Below are 13,600 nucleotides of genomic sequence, written 5' to 3'. Positions count from 1 at the left end.
TCGATTCGGTGTATCCTGCAAAAGGCTTTTTGGACACTGCCTCTTTAAGCTGTGAATCAAAAACATTAAAATACCAGCGAACCTGTTACTCTGTGGGGTAAAATTGGGAGGAAAATATTTCAAATCTCGGTGGATTTGTGCCATATCAGTGACAGTAGCAGGGAGTTAAATTTTCACAATTTGAAATTGCAATTAAAAGGTTACTGTGAAAGGGAGATTGAAGTGGTTAACTGCAGTTTGCATAAGCAAACCTCTCAGCTAATCGTGACTCTTACAAATTGACACTTACAATCGGACCCCCCCCCCCCGAGTGTTTCAAAGCCTCTTTATATCACTTGATTGTGACTGTGTCATCCACTGGGATCATGGTTATTGAGTGCCAAAGCCCTGCAACTCAAAATGGGATTGATTAAAATCATTAATAACGAGGATTGAAATTACCCCACCAGAGACAAAAGCAGTACACCTGTACATGAGAGTACAATAGACAAGAAGAGGAAAATGAATAATAATAACACACACTCGGGAGAAAATGCCTGATTTGTAATTCAAATATGAGCTTTCATGGGGTTGTGGATGGATGTTATTAAACATATTTTAAGAAATATGGATAAACTAAGCTTTGGTTAAACAGGCTTCCTTTAGATGACAGCCCCTTCATAAGGCCTTGGGCTGGTTTAAAGCTCTTGTCTTGATCGCATAATACCCGTGCTCTACAGAGTAATGAAAGGTAAAGGTCTGTAGCTTCATTGAAGTGCCCTTTATTGTTCTTACCAGAAAGGTCACAACGAGATCCGGGAGATTAGGCAGTTCCACTTCACCGGCTGGCCGGATCACGGGGTCCCCTGCTACGCTACGGGCTTACTGGGGTTCATTCGGCAAGTCAAGCTCCTCAATCCTCCCGATGCCGGACCCATCGTTGTGCACTGCAGGTACATGTGTGCACTGCAGGTACATGTGTGCACTGCGTACAAGTATAAGGCGTACTATAATATGTTTTGGGATAGCATGTCTTCATGTGAGGTGTCTTACCCTCCCTAACACTTTCCATTGAGACCCATCCTGCAGACTGTTCCTCAGTCAGCCATCAATCAGTCAGGGTGCTGTGCTGTGGCAATGAACCCCTGTACTCAACTTCATCATTCAGGATTCATTTTGTTTTATTTCTAGTGCTGGAGCTGGGAGGACTGGGTGCTTCATCTCTGTTGATATCATGCTGGACATGGCAGAAAACGAAGGGGTTGTGGACATATTTAACTGCATCCGCGAGCTCCGCTCACAAAGGGTCAACATGGTGCAGACTGAGGCGAGTCCAGAAGAGGAAAAGGGGGACCCCATTGGGTCATGTTTTTTTTTGTAGTTTGACTTGGGATTCACTGATTAACATCAGGACTGAAGAAAGAGATGCATCTATATTTTATTGACCACTATTTTTTAGGAAAGGGAAATAGGAAGGGGCTCTTGTAACATTTAATATAGAATCCAAAGCAATTCGGTTAAAAGTCACATGACATAGCAGGGCCCTTTCCCTATTACGGGAACTGGACAATCCTAAAATGAGCTGGGAATTATGGGGAGGGCAATTCCATCAGTGGCTGCCAGACACTGCGAGGGCTGTTTGTTTCCCTGCACTAGGAAACAAGTATATTCAATGTGCAATTCACAGAGGAGATTGAAATGATTCTTGCTGCTCTTGTGGGAACACTTGCAGTTACTGCGTGAACTTGACCCCAAGCAATATGTCATGTCATTGTAAGAGCTCAAAGGCCACTCCACCATGCAGACATCCACACTTGTTAGTGCAGCTCGATTTGCTATCCTGTTTTTAATGTCACTGAGCCAGTGATGAAATTCATACTGTAGACATACCACAGGTAATGGAGCATTTGCTGAAATATCTAGAGATTACTTTTTTAAACAAATGAATCAGAGATAAAACAAATTGTCTCTCTCTCTCTCTCTCTCTCTCTCTCTCTCTCTCTCTCTCTCTCTCTCTCTCTCTCTCTCTCTCTCTCTCTCTCTCTCTCTCTCTCTCTATATATATATATATATATATATATATATATATATATATATATATATATATATATATACATATGCACCAGCATGATATAGATGTCAAACACACACCCACACACGTGTATGTCTGTAGGCTACCTCTCATGTGATTTATTTATTAGTTATGCAAATAGGATCCCCATGAGCAATATATAAAGCTGCAAGAAAGCATTCATTATCCAGGATTTAGACTATTGAGATCATAGATCTCATTTACAAGAGTGTCATTGGGCAGTCAGCAGCAACAGATACAAGGACAGATTGCACATTGACTGTAGGTATTTCATAAATAGCAGCAAACACACTACATTTACATAACATAGCAAGCATGACGAAAGGCTTGAATAGAGGCCTTTAATATTATCGTAGGGGATTCAGTATCAAAGACTTCACACAATTGTCTCAAAAGGTCATTCTGGAGAATGGACTGCCTTAGATTTCCATCCCCAGCTCCCTATTGACAGTGATAAAACAGGGTTTATTCTTTTTTTTTTTCGCAGCCCTAGATCAATACAAATCAATACTGGAGTTAGGGCCAAGACCATCCAGCAAAACAAAATAAATGTAGGACAGTTTGATCAATCCAGGGTGACTTGCAGTGCATTAATGATGTGCACATGGACAACTGCCTGCCAGCCAGATGTACAATTATGAAAATAACAATCCTTTACTAAAAAAAAAAAAAAACAGACATAATCCTGTTAAAAGCTTTCTGAAAAAAGAGCTCAGGACAGATAATGGCAAGGGGAGTCAGATAGTCATGTTACCTTAAATAAGCCTCTGCAGTGTGTGTTTTTTTCCCCCAGTATGTGTTCAGAAATGCTCTGATTTGTTTTAAGCTAGGATTTGCCTTGGTGCCTTGCATATTGTTGTCTTGTAGTGGCTTTATTGGTTTATGTCAAAACCACAGGTGTACCATTTAATTTGAATAAAAGCTCTATAGGGCAGCTGGCTTTGTTACAATGGACCATTTTCACTCATGAGCTACTTCAGCAAATGAAGGGTTATAGTGTTGAAGAATGTGTATGGAGATAGTGTACAACAGTTTACAGGGAAACAGAAGTGCTTCATTAAGACCAAATCAATTAGCTGAAGCAAGGGCTGAACTCAGATAATAAGCTGAACATCCCTAAATAAATCTAAGGCAGTCATAGTTAACGATTCTGATTCAGAGGCATTAGTTAACACCTCACCCTGAGCACCAAACCCACAGCTTTGTGCATCGCAGTGCAGTGATTTAACCATATAAACATGCATGCCTGTTCAGTATGTTGAATAAATCTGACCACAGATTTGGCAATGCAGGAGCCTGCTGGGATGAAACTGACAACTTCACGAAAGTAATGATAAAACTGTGAGAAAGCTGAGTTTGACAGCCCTGTGGGCATTTCCACAGGCTGTAGGCTAAGCAGGGCAGGAGAAGGGTTGCATTTCAATAGTAAAGAGACACTGAGCCTTGATAAGGTCTATCTTCTGTCTGCAGAGTGAACGTGACTCGTTAATAGTGTGTGTGTGTGTTTGTGTTTTAGGAGCAGTATGTGTTTGTCCACGATGCCATCCTTGAGGCATGCCTCTGTGGGAACACAGCCATCCCAGTCTGTGAATTCAGAGCCATATATTACAACATCAGCAGGCTGGACCCACAGACCAACTCCAGTCAGATCAAAGACGAATTTCAGGTCATTATTTTTTCACAATCTTAAAGGATTTAGTAACTTATTGGACACTTGAATTCTTTCACCTTCAAGTATAGCTGAGGGAACATGAAACCACTTTGTGGCTTAAAACTTGGTTTCAGGAGACTAGGTTTTAGGCCACTGCTGGGCACACCACATGAGTCTTGAGGTTTGATACAGCAAAGTTCCCTCAAACTAGGTCTCTAGAACCAGATTTCAGCCAGTGTTCCTGAAAAAGTGGCTCAGTTTTCCCTCAACTTGAAGGCGAAAGAATTCAAGTGAAGTCTCCAACAAGTTATGCACCCCCTGACAACATCAATAAGCTGAAGAGGGTTGGGTCATGTTCCTGTCCTTGTTGTCATGCCATCACTCTGCTTCTAGACTCTGAACATCGTGACCCCGCGAGTGCGCCCTGAAGACTGCAGTGTTGGCCTGCTACCCAGGAACCATGACAAGAACCGCAGCATGGACGTGCTGCCAGTGGACCGCTGCCTGCCCTTCCTCATCTCCGTGGACGGGGAGTCCAGCAACTATATCAATGCAGCTCTCATGGACGTAAGAAAATACCTGGATTACTCAGGATTTAATTGAAATTTCTTATGTGTGTGTTCCTCTTCTCAAGCAAGATTGAAACCTGTGGAGTCAGTATTTTAATTATTATCTATAACGTTTTAGCTTCTGCCTTCTTCAGATAGCATGGTAGAAATAGCTAGGTAGACCGATTTTAAGTTTGAAGGTTTAGTGTAGTGCATCTGTGCAATGAGGAGACCTTTAACTGTTGACCTCAAGTTATAGGTAGGTACTGGGGACCTAATGAAAAAAATATATCTAGACAATAGCAGTTTCATACATAATTCATGTTCTTCATTAAGGGGCACTTCACAAGGAAGTTGACAGTCTCTTAACTAACAGGATTGAGTGGCCCTTCATGACTATATCCTGCAAGGCCTCTGCTGCTTCTCTTTGTTAATGCTCGCCACAGATGAATGCAGCCTCCCGTTTGCAGGCTGTTAATCGACTGAACAATTTTTTTTATTGATTCCCAGAGTCATAAACAGCCTGCGGCCTTCATTGTTACCCAGCACCCCTTGCCCAACACGGTAGCGGATTTCTGGAGGCTGGTGTTCGACTACAACTGCTCGACAATAGTGATGCTAAACGAAATGGATTCTGCGCAGGTATGTACTGTGCTGTATGTTCTCCTGAAACGTGAGCTACTGATTTATTGAACAGCCCCTGAGACAGAACCGATGGTAGGAGATGAAAACAAATAAGCTCTGAGAACTGAAAGGAAGATGGAGGGGTTCTACTCCCTGAAAGCAGTGTCACGTGCCGCTTCACACCACTGAATTCGTTACGTCACCAGCTTGATGATTTGGGATGTGCTTGGAGAAGGACACTAGTTCGCGGCTAATCAGTCTGATCTGTTTTAATGATCTAAACATCCATGAACTGTAATACCTCTGTCCTGAATGTAATAGGACAGAGGCTGAACATAAACCGGCGATAACAGAAACTATATATGTATAGTACTATAGAACTATATGGATTTATATCTACCTGGCTACGTCTGGTAGATCAGTTCTTATTGCAAGGCGAAGAGCCAGCCATGTAATTATTGAGTTGCTTGGTGAACTTCTATCCTTGCTAATTACAAGAAGTGTTGCTACAGTTAGTAATCGGGTTACTCTTTCCCCAGCTGTGTATGCAGTACTGGCCTGAGAAAAGCTCCAGTTTCTATGGGCCTATCCAGGTGGAGTTTATTTCAGCCGACATTGACGAGGACATTATTAACAGGATATTCCGTATCTGCAACATGGCACGGGTAAGAAGTATTCATCTTCTACAAGCTAACCTTCAGTTATGTTTGTTTTTTGTAGACACACATTTTAAAAATAGATATTGAAAAAAAAATAGTTGGTGAAAAAATTACTTTGTGTAAAGTAAATGTTCAGCTTACCATAGCCTATAGTGATTTTATTTTGCATGGATTGCAGAGCAGTTTCCCCCATTCCAGGATTTAAAATGAGCCTGATTAGCCACAGCGTTATAGATAGCAAGCTCAGGTGTGTCTTACCAAACTCATAGTAAAACCAGGAATAGGTCAAATCGCTTTGCAATGGGAGTCTCATTCCAATCCCTGTTTCGGCTATCACAGACTTGTCAACAAAGTTTTTTTTTCATTTGCGCTTCACGTTTTATTGTATCGCGCTTCACTGCCTACCATCTAGACCTCCCACAAAGACATCAAAAATGTATGTTTTAGAGAAAGTTCTGAAAGTGTAAATGACAGGTTAAGGCAAAACGACGGGACGTCTGACAAAAGAGTCCTGCCTCTCACAGAGGAATCGACAGTGATATCATAAGATCTGTATCTTAAAAAAAATTATGAATGTAGGTTTGTACAATGTGTTTGTAAGCTGTTTCAACTCCAATGAACCCCTCATTTTACATGCACATGCGATGGACGTAAATCACGGTGATCAATGTTTTTAATGATTTTAACAGTATATAATGGATTTTTAGGGGGCCTATGTTACTAACATATTGGTTATATTTATACGCTTGTTCTGTACAAATTCATAATATCTAACACAGAGCTGACAATCCTGTTGGACGTTGGACTGTTCCTGTATAACCTCCTCGGTTGCGAGAGAATTAATATTTGTCATTGAAACACGTTATTTGCTTTACAAAAACATCCAAAATACGAGATCAGTATTTGGAACCCTGAAATATTGAACACTCAGTATTATGAATGTCCGTACCTGACGAGAGCGCGGGCAATTTCAAAAGAAAAACGTTCGGTAACATACTGAACAGAAGGACCAAAGAGAACGGGACAGTTTGAATCCCTTTTGATATTAACGTCATTTAAACTCACCGGCGCCCTCTGTAATCCTTCACTTACAGCCCCAGGATGGTTACCGTCTCGTCCAGCATTTCCAGTTCATCGGCTGGCCGGCATACAGAGACACACCCCTGTCCAACCGCTCTGTCCACCAGCTCGTCCGACGTCTCTCCAAATGGCAGGAGCAGTACGACGGAGGAGACGGACGCACCGTGGTGCACTGCCTGTGAGAACCTTTAGCATGGCTTCACTGACTGAGGATAAGCCCCGGCCAGCACAGGGACTCCGTTTATAAGAGGATGTAGCAACGCTTTACATGAAGTGTCTCTAATTACTGTCTATTTACATAGTAGTTACTTAGTAAATACTTACACGTTTACAATGTGCATAGTTACAATATACTTTGTGTGTAAATCTTTTTGCATGCTATAACCATAACCCTTTTCTGATAAAATTGTGTGCATACATATATTGTGCAAGAAGGATTTACACATTAAGTACATTGTAATCATGATTAATAACATTGTAATGATTTACTAATTACCTACTATGTAAATAAATGCATAGTAATTAGAGACACAGTGTAAGTATTACGGAGAGCAGTACAGTACTGTCCAAGACGAGTATATAGGGAGTTCTGGAGAGAGGTGCTTTGTGCTGAAATCAATATACCTGTTGTCCCGGAACATGAGCCTGTGGATGTTTAGTCTAGACTTCTCCCAGCTTCTTGAGGACCCACTCAGTAAATTCTGCATCCACTATTCCTACAAGATCATAGTGAAGAGATACCAACCAGACTTCCACTGTTGTACTAGCATCTCGTTGAACACATAGAGTCCCACCATGACTTCAAGATGCACGTATTATTTATTGATTTCATTTGTTAAGTTATTAAAACCACTGCACATGTTCAACCAGGATAAATGATCCTTGAAATCGGATCAGCAAAGCAATATTGTGCACAGCACATACACTCTGCAGACTAATCTGATTTAAAGCAGCAGTTCCACTGATCACACATGCTTCATTAGTGATTATTGTACTTATAGGCACATAAAGTTATATGTATTGTTACTGATCTAATCTGTTTCCTATAATTCTCCATTATGCTGGCGTACATTTGTGTTTATTCTGCTGAGCATAAAAAGTGTATTTATTGAAGCCAGACCCCTTCAATCCCCTTCACGTTCGTACCAACATTGAACTGTGATTGAACACGAGGAGTCTCCCAGAGATACATTACCCCTTTAAATGTGTACAAATAAACATCCAGATTTGATCACGGTACCCAAGACTGAAGTTGTCAAACAAATTAATACAGTGAAAGGTGGCATTTGGTTACCAGGGCAGGGCGTTCCCACAACTTCATACTCCTTCCCCCTATTGTTCTGACAGTACTGGAGGGGGACGCAGTGGGACATTCTGCGCAATCTGCAGCATCAGCGAGATGATCCTGCAACAGAGCATTGTGGACGTGTTCCACGTGGTCAAGACATTGAGGAACAACAAATCCAATATGGTGGAAACACTGGTGAGGTGTCGTGAAAATCTTTGGGCTTGAAATGAGGATGTTTCTCTCAGGTTAACTGAACATTGCTGGGATAACAGCTAGGCTGAGAAATGCAGTTTTTATTCTTATAATATGGTGCAATACAGGCAGGCATCTTTGTAAGTTGAGGTCCTGTCAAGCATGATTGGAGGTTAAAGGATTTTAGTCCTGTATTTTCTTTCCCCTGCTTCAGAAAGCATTCTTTATTAATGTTAATGCAATTGTTCTCTTTTTCAGGAACAATACAAATTCTGCTATGAAGTGGCTCTGGAGAACCTGAGTTCGTTCTGAACGTCCTCTCCTGGGATGGGGGGGGGGGGCACATTTAAGCACTGATGCCTGTAAAGTGACTGCAGGATAAATGCAGTAAAGATGACTTCTGAAGAAAAAAATACAAATTGGCAAGTCAGTGCTAGAAGCCAACCCACGTGTTTTTATAACCATGAGGAGTTCTACTGGAATACAGCTCAGGGACTCCATGTGAAGTGTAAAGGACAGAATGTGAATACAATACTCTCTTCAATGTACAATGTACCATGAGGTGTACAATACTCTCTTCAATATACAATGTTGCTGTGTGCATCCCTGGACCCCGATGTGATCATGTACAGTCATTTCCTTTCTAGATCCAAGCTGAATGTTATCTGTCAGTGTAACAATCATATTGGAAGACTCCAAGTTCCCAGCTGGACTTCCCTTTGCTGGTCTTGCATTCCATGCAACAAAACTTGGAGTATTACCGACAACTAAACAGTGCAGAAGCCAAATCTTTTGTACTGGAATTTGCCCACCCTACCAGGAAACAGACTGACTATTGCCAGTTTTCTTTATATATATACACACATACAAACATACATACACACACGTTACTGTTGTTGTTTTATGTTAATTTATGGCCCCTGTACTGTGTAGACAATCAACATCTAGAATATCTTGTGGTGTTTTTTGTTTTTTTTACTTTATCAGACCTGCTAATCTCGAGGGGCCTCGAGATCTGTATCATGTGTAGATACCTGGACTGACCCGTCTGGAGTTGTTTGTGAAACCAGCCTGAGGTCAGGAGTGAAACCAGCCTGACGTATTCGACAAACAGGCGTCGAGTGATCAGATAAATCCTTTGAGAAATTAGTTGAAATGAACGTGTCCTCTCCTCTCAGCTTGTCTTGATTCCTGTGTTTTCTTTTTGATATGTGAGCACCTTAAAAGTGCAAAGCTCCTTCTTTACCTCATGATCAGTGGACATTTCAAACATATATCAGTATTTTTCTCTATTAAAGTCATAGTGCCATATTGAAACAACAGTAGAGGCCTGGTTTTTCAAACTGAACGTATGCTGTCAGCAATAGACCATTGAATGGAACCACCTGCATCAGCAGCAAATCAAATACAGAAACATCAACATGTATTTACAAAGACAGGGAACAAACTGCATAGTTCTGAATGCATGGCATACAAAAGCAGACTCTGGCTAAGTCATCTTGCTCGCAATAGCTTTGGGCTTGAAATGAGGATGTTTCTCTCAGGTTAATACATTTCATACATTTTCTATCCCCCCAACAAACTTTGTCTGCCACAACAAGACACTTGACCTTAATTGAATTTCTCAAAATAGCGCAGCCGGCAATTGGGATAAGTAAAATGCACTTGTTATTTCAAACCTCTATCTCTTTTTTTTTTTTTTTTAAGTATTTTTATTTGCAATGATAGGACCACAATGTCTCATAAACAAAAATCCCTTAATAAAAATTTTACTGTTGCATACTAAACACACACAGCTGCATTTAAGAGGTCTAGCAGATGACTGTCTTGAAATGCCTCAAGAACAAAACTGTAAGACAGAACTGACTTAGGAGGTTGTGAAGGAGGTGCAACACTGCTTCTGCATCACCTGCTGTGATTTTAACACATTTCAGTGCACAAATCATCAAGTGGGGGTAAGTAATGAAAGTATCCAGACACATATGAGTTTACCACAGTGAATTTGCACATTCATTTTGCAGCCTCCCTCTAGTTTTCCTGTGGTTGTGCTATGCATTTGTCACATGGTTTGCCTCTTTGGGCTTTGCAATGCTTATCAATGCTTCACCATGCTCCACCTTGCTTTTACAATGCTGTGCTATGCTTTTACTAGGGTAAACTTTTAAAAATAGTTTTCATTCATATCTACAGCAGACTGTAGGTGTGTCTGGATACCATGACAAATTAAAAAGTATTTTGCTAACCTGGATGTAGCATCTTCTGTAGGGTTATTCAAAGTCATTTTCAAGCAGACACTATCCCGGTATCTTTCAGTAAACAGCATGTTGAACCCCAAATCAGGTTAGGTTGCTTTTTGGATGTGACAAGAAGTCATTCCTTTCTATACTTTATTCTCTCCCTGTGCTTAACAATCTGTCTGTTGATTTATTGAAAACGAGAGGACAGAGCACCAGAATCATTGGCACTTAGGTAGATTATCCTGCAAAATGAAGCAATGACATTAATCTCAGTGTGTCACAGCTGTCTAAATGTATCTATTGACAAGGTTTTCATTAGACTGTTGTTAGCAAGTGTTCTACTAAGGGAGGTCTGCTGTAATCTTGTGCAGAGTAGTTGGTTCTTTATGTAACATTACGCTGTGAAAGATAATAGCCCAGGTCCATTAGGGTTGCTCCACAAGTTTTCAACATCGGTTTGCCAATTGTAGAACGCTCTCTGTTGAGGTTAAAGGTGGACTTTGACTTTGGCAACTACTGATAAAATGCTTTATTAGGTAGGATCTATGTCACAATAGCGAAACTATCAAGAATTTAGTTTTTTCTTCTTCTCTAACAAACGCAGCAAAAGCATAACGGCGTGCCGGGAGACATGAAGGCTTATTCCACAGGTGAGCAAGGCTACCTAGCTGAAAGCATGTGTCTGTGTTGAGGGATTAGGCTTTTTTTCACATGAGGGATTTACATATTACCATACAACAAGCTGTTACTCATTTTAAACCAAAAGTGTTTTTTTGGGGGGGCTTTTGCTATACCTGTTTTGAGCTCAGATACACGCTGTTCAAATGCAGTGGTGAATTATCACAGAAACACACTGTGACTACGATAATGTGAAAAACAGATGCAAAGGTTATATGATGAAGTTGAGTGGTCAAAAGGGTGACGAACATTCTGTGCAGATGAGGTCTTTATTTCTATAATCAGTCAGAGAATACCAGCGCTACAGTACCTAGCATGACCTTCCACTAGTAATGATGAACTCTTGTAGTTATTGTGTGTCTATTGCACCATGAAATAGAATAGGCACATTCTACAGCTATGTTGCTACAAAAGCTGCATTGCTTGAAAGGTGGGGTCTTTAAGATTAACAAATCGATTTTTCTTATATTATTGCTAGCAATATGATCACTGGTATCCCTTCTCTTCTGCTGAAGATCTTTAGTTTTTTCTGCTTGCATTTCAGTTTTAGTTTGGAATAGGCAGATATTTTAACCTGCTGCTACCATGTGTTCTACCTGGTTCTTCCATTTGTGTCCATGTGTTCTAATTAATGTTATAACGCTACTGGGTAACACCTAAAGCTTCCTGCTCACTCTTGGTCATTTCCGATGGAAGACGTGCTTAATTACATGGAGATCACTATTTTGCTATTTTTATCTCTCTCTCTCTGACAATCACCCTCTTTGAAGCATAGCTCTCCAATAAAGCTATTTGATTAGCTCCCTTTGAAGCCCACAGTCTTTATTAACATGTTAATAGATGCTTACTGTATGAAGGGATGGAGTGCAATCCTGCCAATGAGTCCTGTACATGACTTGACTATTTCCTGTCTGTACTAGAAGGTCACTGAGCCCACCCCTGTCTGGAAATTCATCATGTTGAGTAGAATACCAACTACACAGAGTGGTTATATTACCCACTAGTTGCTGTTGTCTGAAGTCTTTGCATTCATCTAGTCCAGCTCCCAGAGGTTTCAAATGACTGTTTCACACAGGATCACAGTACCCAGTGCTGATTCTTCATTTGAGAAGCCTGTTGATCAGCGGTATGAAGAAAATTCCCTCCTCTGTAATTTGTTTGTAATGGATTCATTAGATTGAAGGTTCTAAGTGATTGCCTATCACCCTGTAGCTTGTTTAAACACACTGAATTTTGCAGTTTAAAAGTATTTCACCTCCACTTTCCTCTTCTTCTCCATACTCTAGCATTGATTACCCCACCCGCAGAACCTGACAGCTGATGGGTTGGAAGACAACAAGAAAAACGTTACATTTACACTCCCCTCCTGCCAGACGGACTCGACAGCCTTTGCTAATTGGGCTCTCATTTGAATGCATGGCATTGAATGCAAGAGCAGTTCCACAGAGCATGTACACAGCGTATTTTGTTTGCATTGTATGTATCAGACGAGAGTTTTGTCTAGCTGCCAACTTGGAGGATTATCCCTGCTGAATGCAGAAGAAGCCTACTGCAAACCAGGAAGCAATGTGGCTGAGACCTACTTAAAAAAAAAAAAAAAAAAAAAAAAAAAAAAAAAAAAAAAAAGTTTTGTGTTTTATACTTATCAACTTGCAGACAGGTGTAACCCGAGATAAGCACACCTCCCATCAATCCCCTAGTCCCTGGACTGAGGGCTTAGCTCAGACTGACGCCAAAGTCAAACCAGGGAGAAGATGGCAGCTTCTTGGGAGGCCACACTGAGAAGGTCTTGTCTATCAGTCTCTTGCTCAGAGAATTGCTTGAGGTAGCCATAGCTACAAAACGAATCATATTTCAGCTAGAACACAAATTGCTTTCGTAAATTAGAAAAAATAACAAAAAGCATAGCTAAGGCAGTTTCGTAAGAGTTCTCAGTATCTGATGCACACCTTCTTGCACCATAAGTTATTAAATCGACTTCCAGAAAACACTGACAAAAACTCTTTTTTAAAAAAAAATAGGTCTTAGGATAACTGTCAAAAAGATAAGTTATTAACAGTGAAATGATTTTAATTAGGGGGAAATACTGTTAATTAAGTTATAATTAGTCAATTAAGTTATAATGAGTGGGCAGACAAGGTTTCGTCTCAACAAAATATCCTAATTGAGTTCAAACAAAGATGATGTATGCATTGACAGGGATTGGAAAGTACTCCCCTCCCTCCAGCTGTTCACGATAATGAGACACCACAAGGTGAAGGGGGCATGCAGTCTATACCATCGTTTAGAGACAAGTGGGTCACATTTCTGCCCAATTCAGTTGCAAAAAAACCTTTCCCACAGTTGCCAAACTCACACAGCAGTAGAGATGGAAGTGTTTGTTATTTCATGTGTCTCAGCCTCATGCTGTGTTCCTTGTGACCTGCGCTGTTTTACTGTTTTCCCAGGTGGAAGATATTCAAACTTTACTTTAAGGATCCTTTCATGTGCACAATAATATTACAGTATCGATATATCATAATGAGACAGCATGTTAAAAGCAAGTTAGTCTTTAAAAGCCTTACTAACATGT

At 40.6% G+C, this 13,600-nt stretch overlaps 1 protein-coding gene across 11 annotated transcripts in view; it reads left to right on the top strand.

Annotated features, from left to right (window-relative positions):
* The window catches only part of LOC121319427 (receptor-type tyrosine-protein phosphatase T-like), a 155,866-nt gene extending 145,825 nt beyond the window's left edge, over window positions 1-10,041 (top strand). For 3 of the 11 annotated variants that reach the window (XM_041256854.1, XM_041256850.1, XM_041256849.1), the window contains 9 exons: window positions 778-932; window positions 1,171-1,306; window positions 3,588-3,737; window positions 4,116-4,289; window positions 4,781-4,912; window positions 5,434-5,559; window positions 6,648-6,811; window positions 7,981-8,116; window positions 8,372-10,041. In XM_041256854.1, coding sequence (XP_041112788.1) covers window positions 778-932; window positions 1,171-1,306; window positions 3,588-3,737; window positions 4,116-4,289; window positions 4,781-4,912; window positions 5,434-5,559; window positions 6,648-6,811; window positions 7,981-8,116; window positions 8,372-8,425 — 1,227 coding nt within the window. In that variant the 3' untranslated portion in view covers window positions 8,426-10,041. The remainder of the gene's footprint in view (window positions 1-777; window positions 933-1,170; window positions 1,307-3,587; window positions 3,738-4,115; window positions 4,290-4,780; window positions 4,913-5,433; window positions 5,560-6,647; window positions 6,812-7,980; window positions 8,117-8,371) is intronic. The other 8 variants (XM_041256860.1, XM_041256852.1, XM_041256851.1 and 5 more) reach the window with 4 other exon arrangements.
* The last annotated feature ends 3,559 nt before the right edge of the window (window positions 10,042-13,600 follow it).

Source organism: Polyodon spathula, chromosome 8 (assembly GCF_017654505.1).
Source record: "Polyodon spathula isolate WHYD16114869_AA chromosome 8, ASM1765450v1, whole genome shotgun sequence".
Classification (NCBI taxonomy): Eukaryota; Metazoa; Chordata; class Actinopteri; order Acipenseriformes; family Polyodontidae; genus Polyodon; species Polyodon spathula.
The sequence above is the reverse complement of the archived record's forward strand: the minus strand, read 5'-3'. Positions and strand labels throughout refer to the sequence as shown.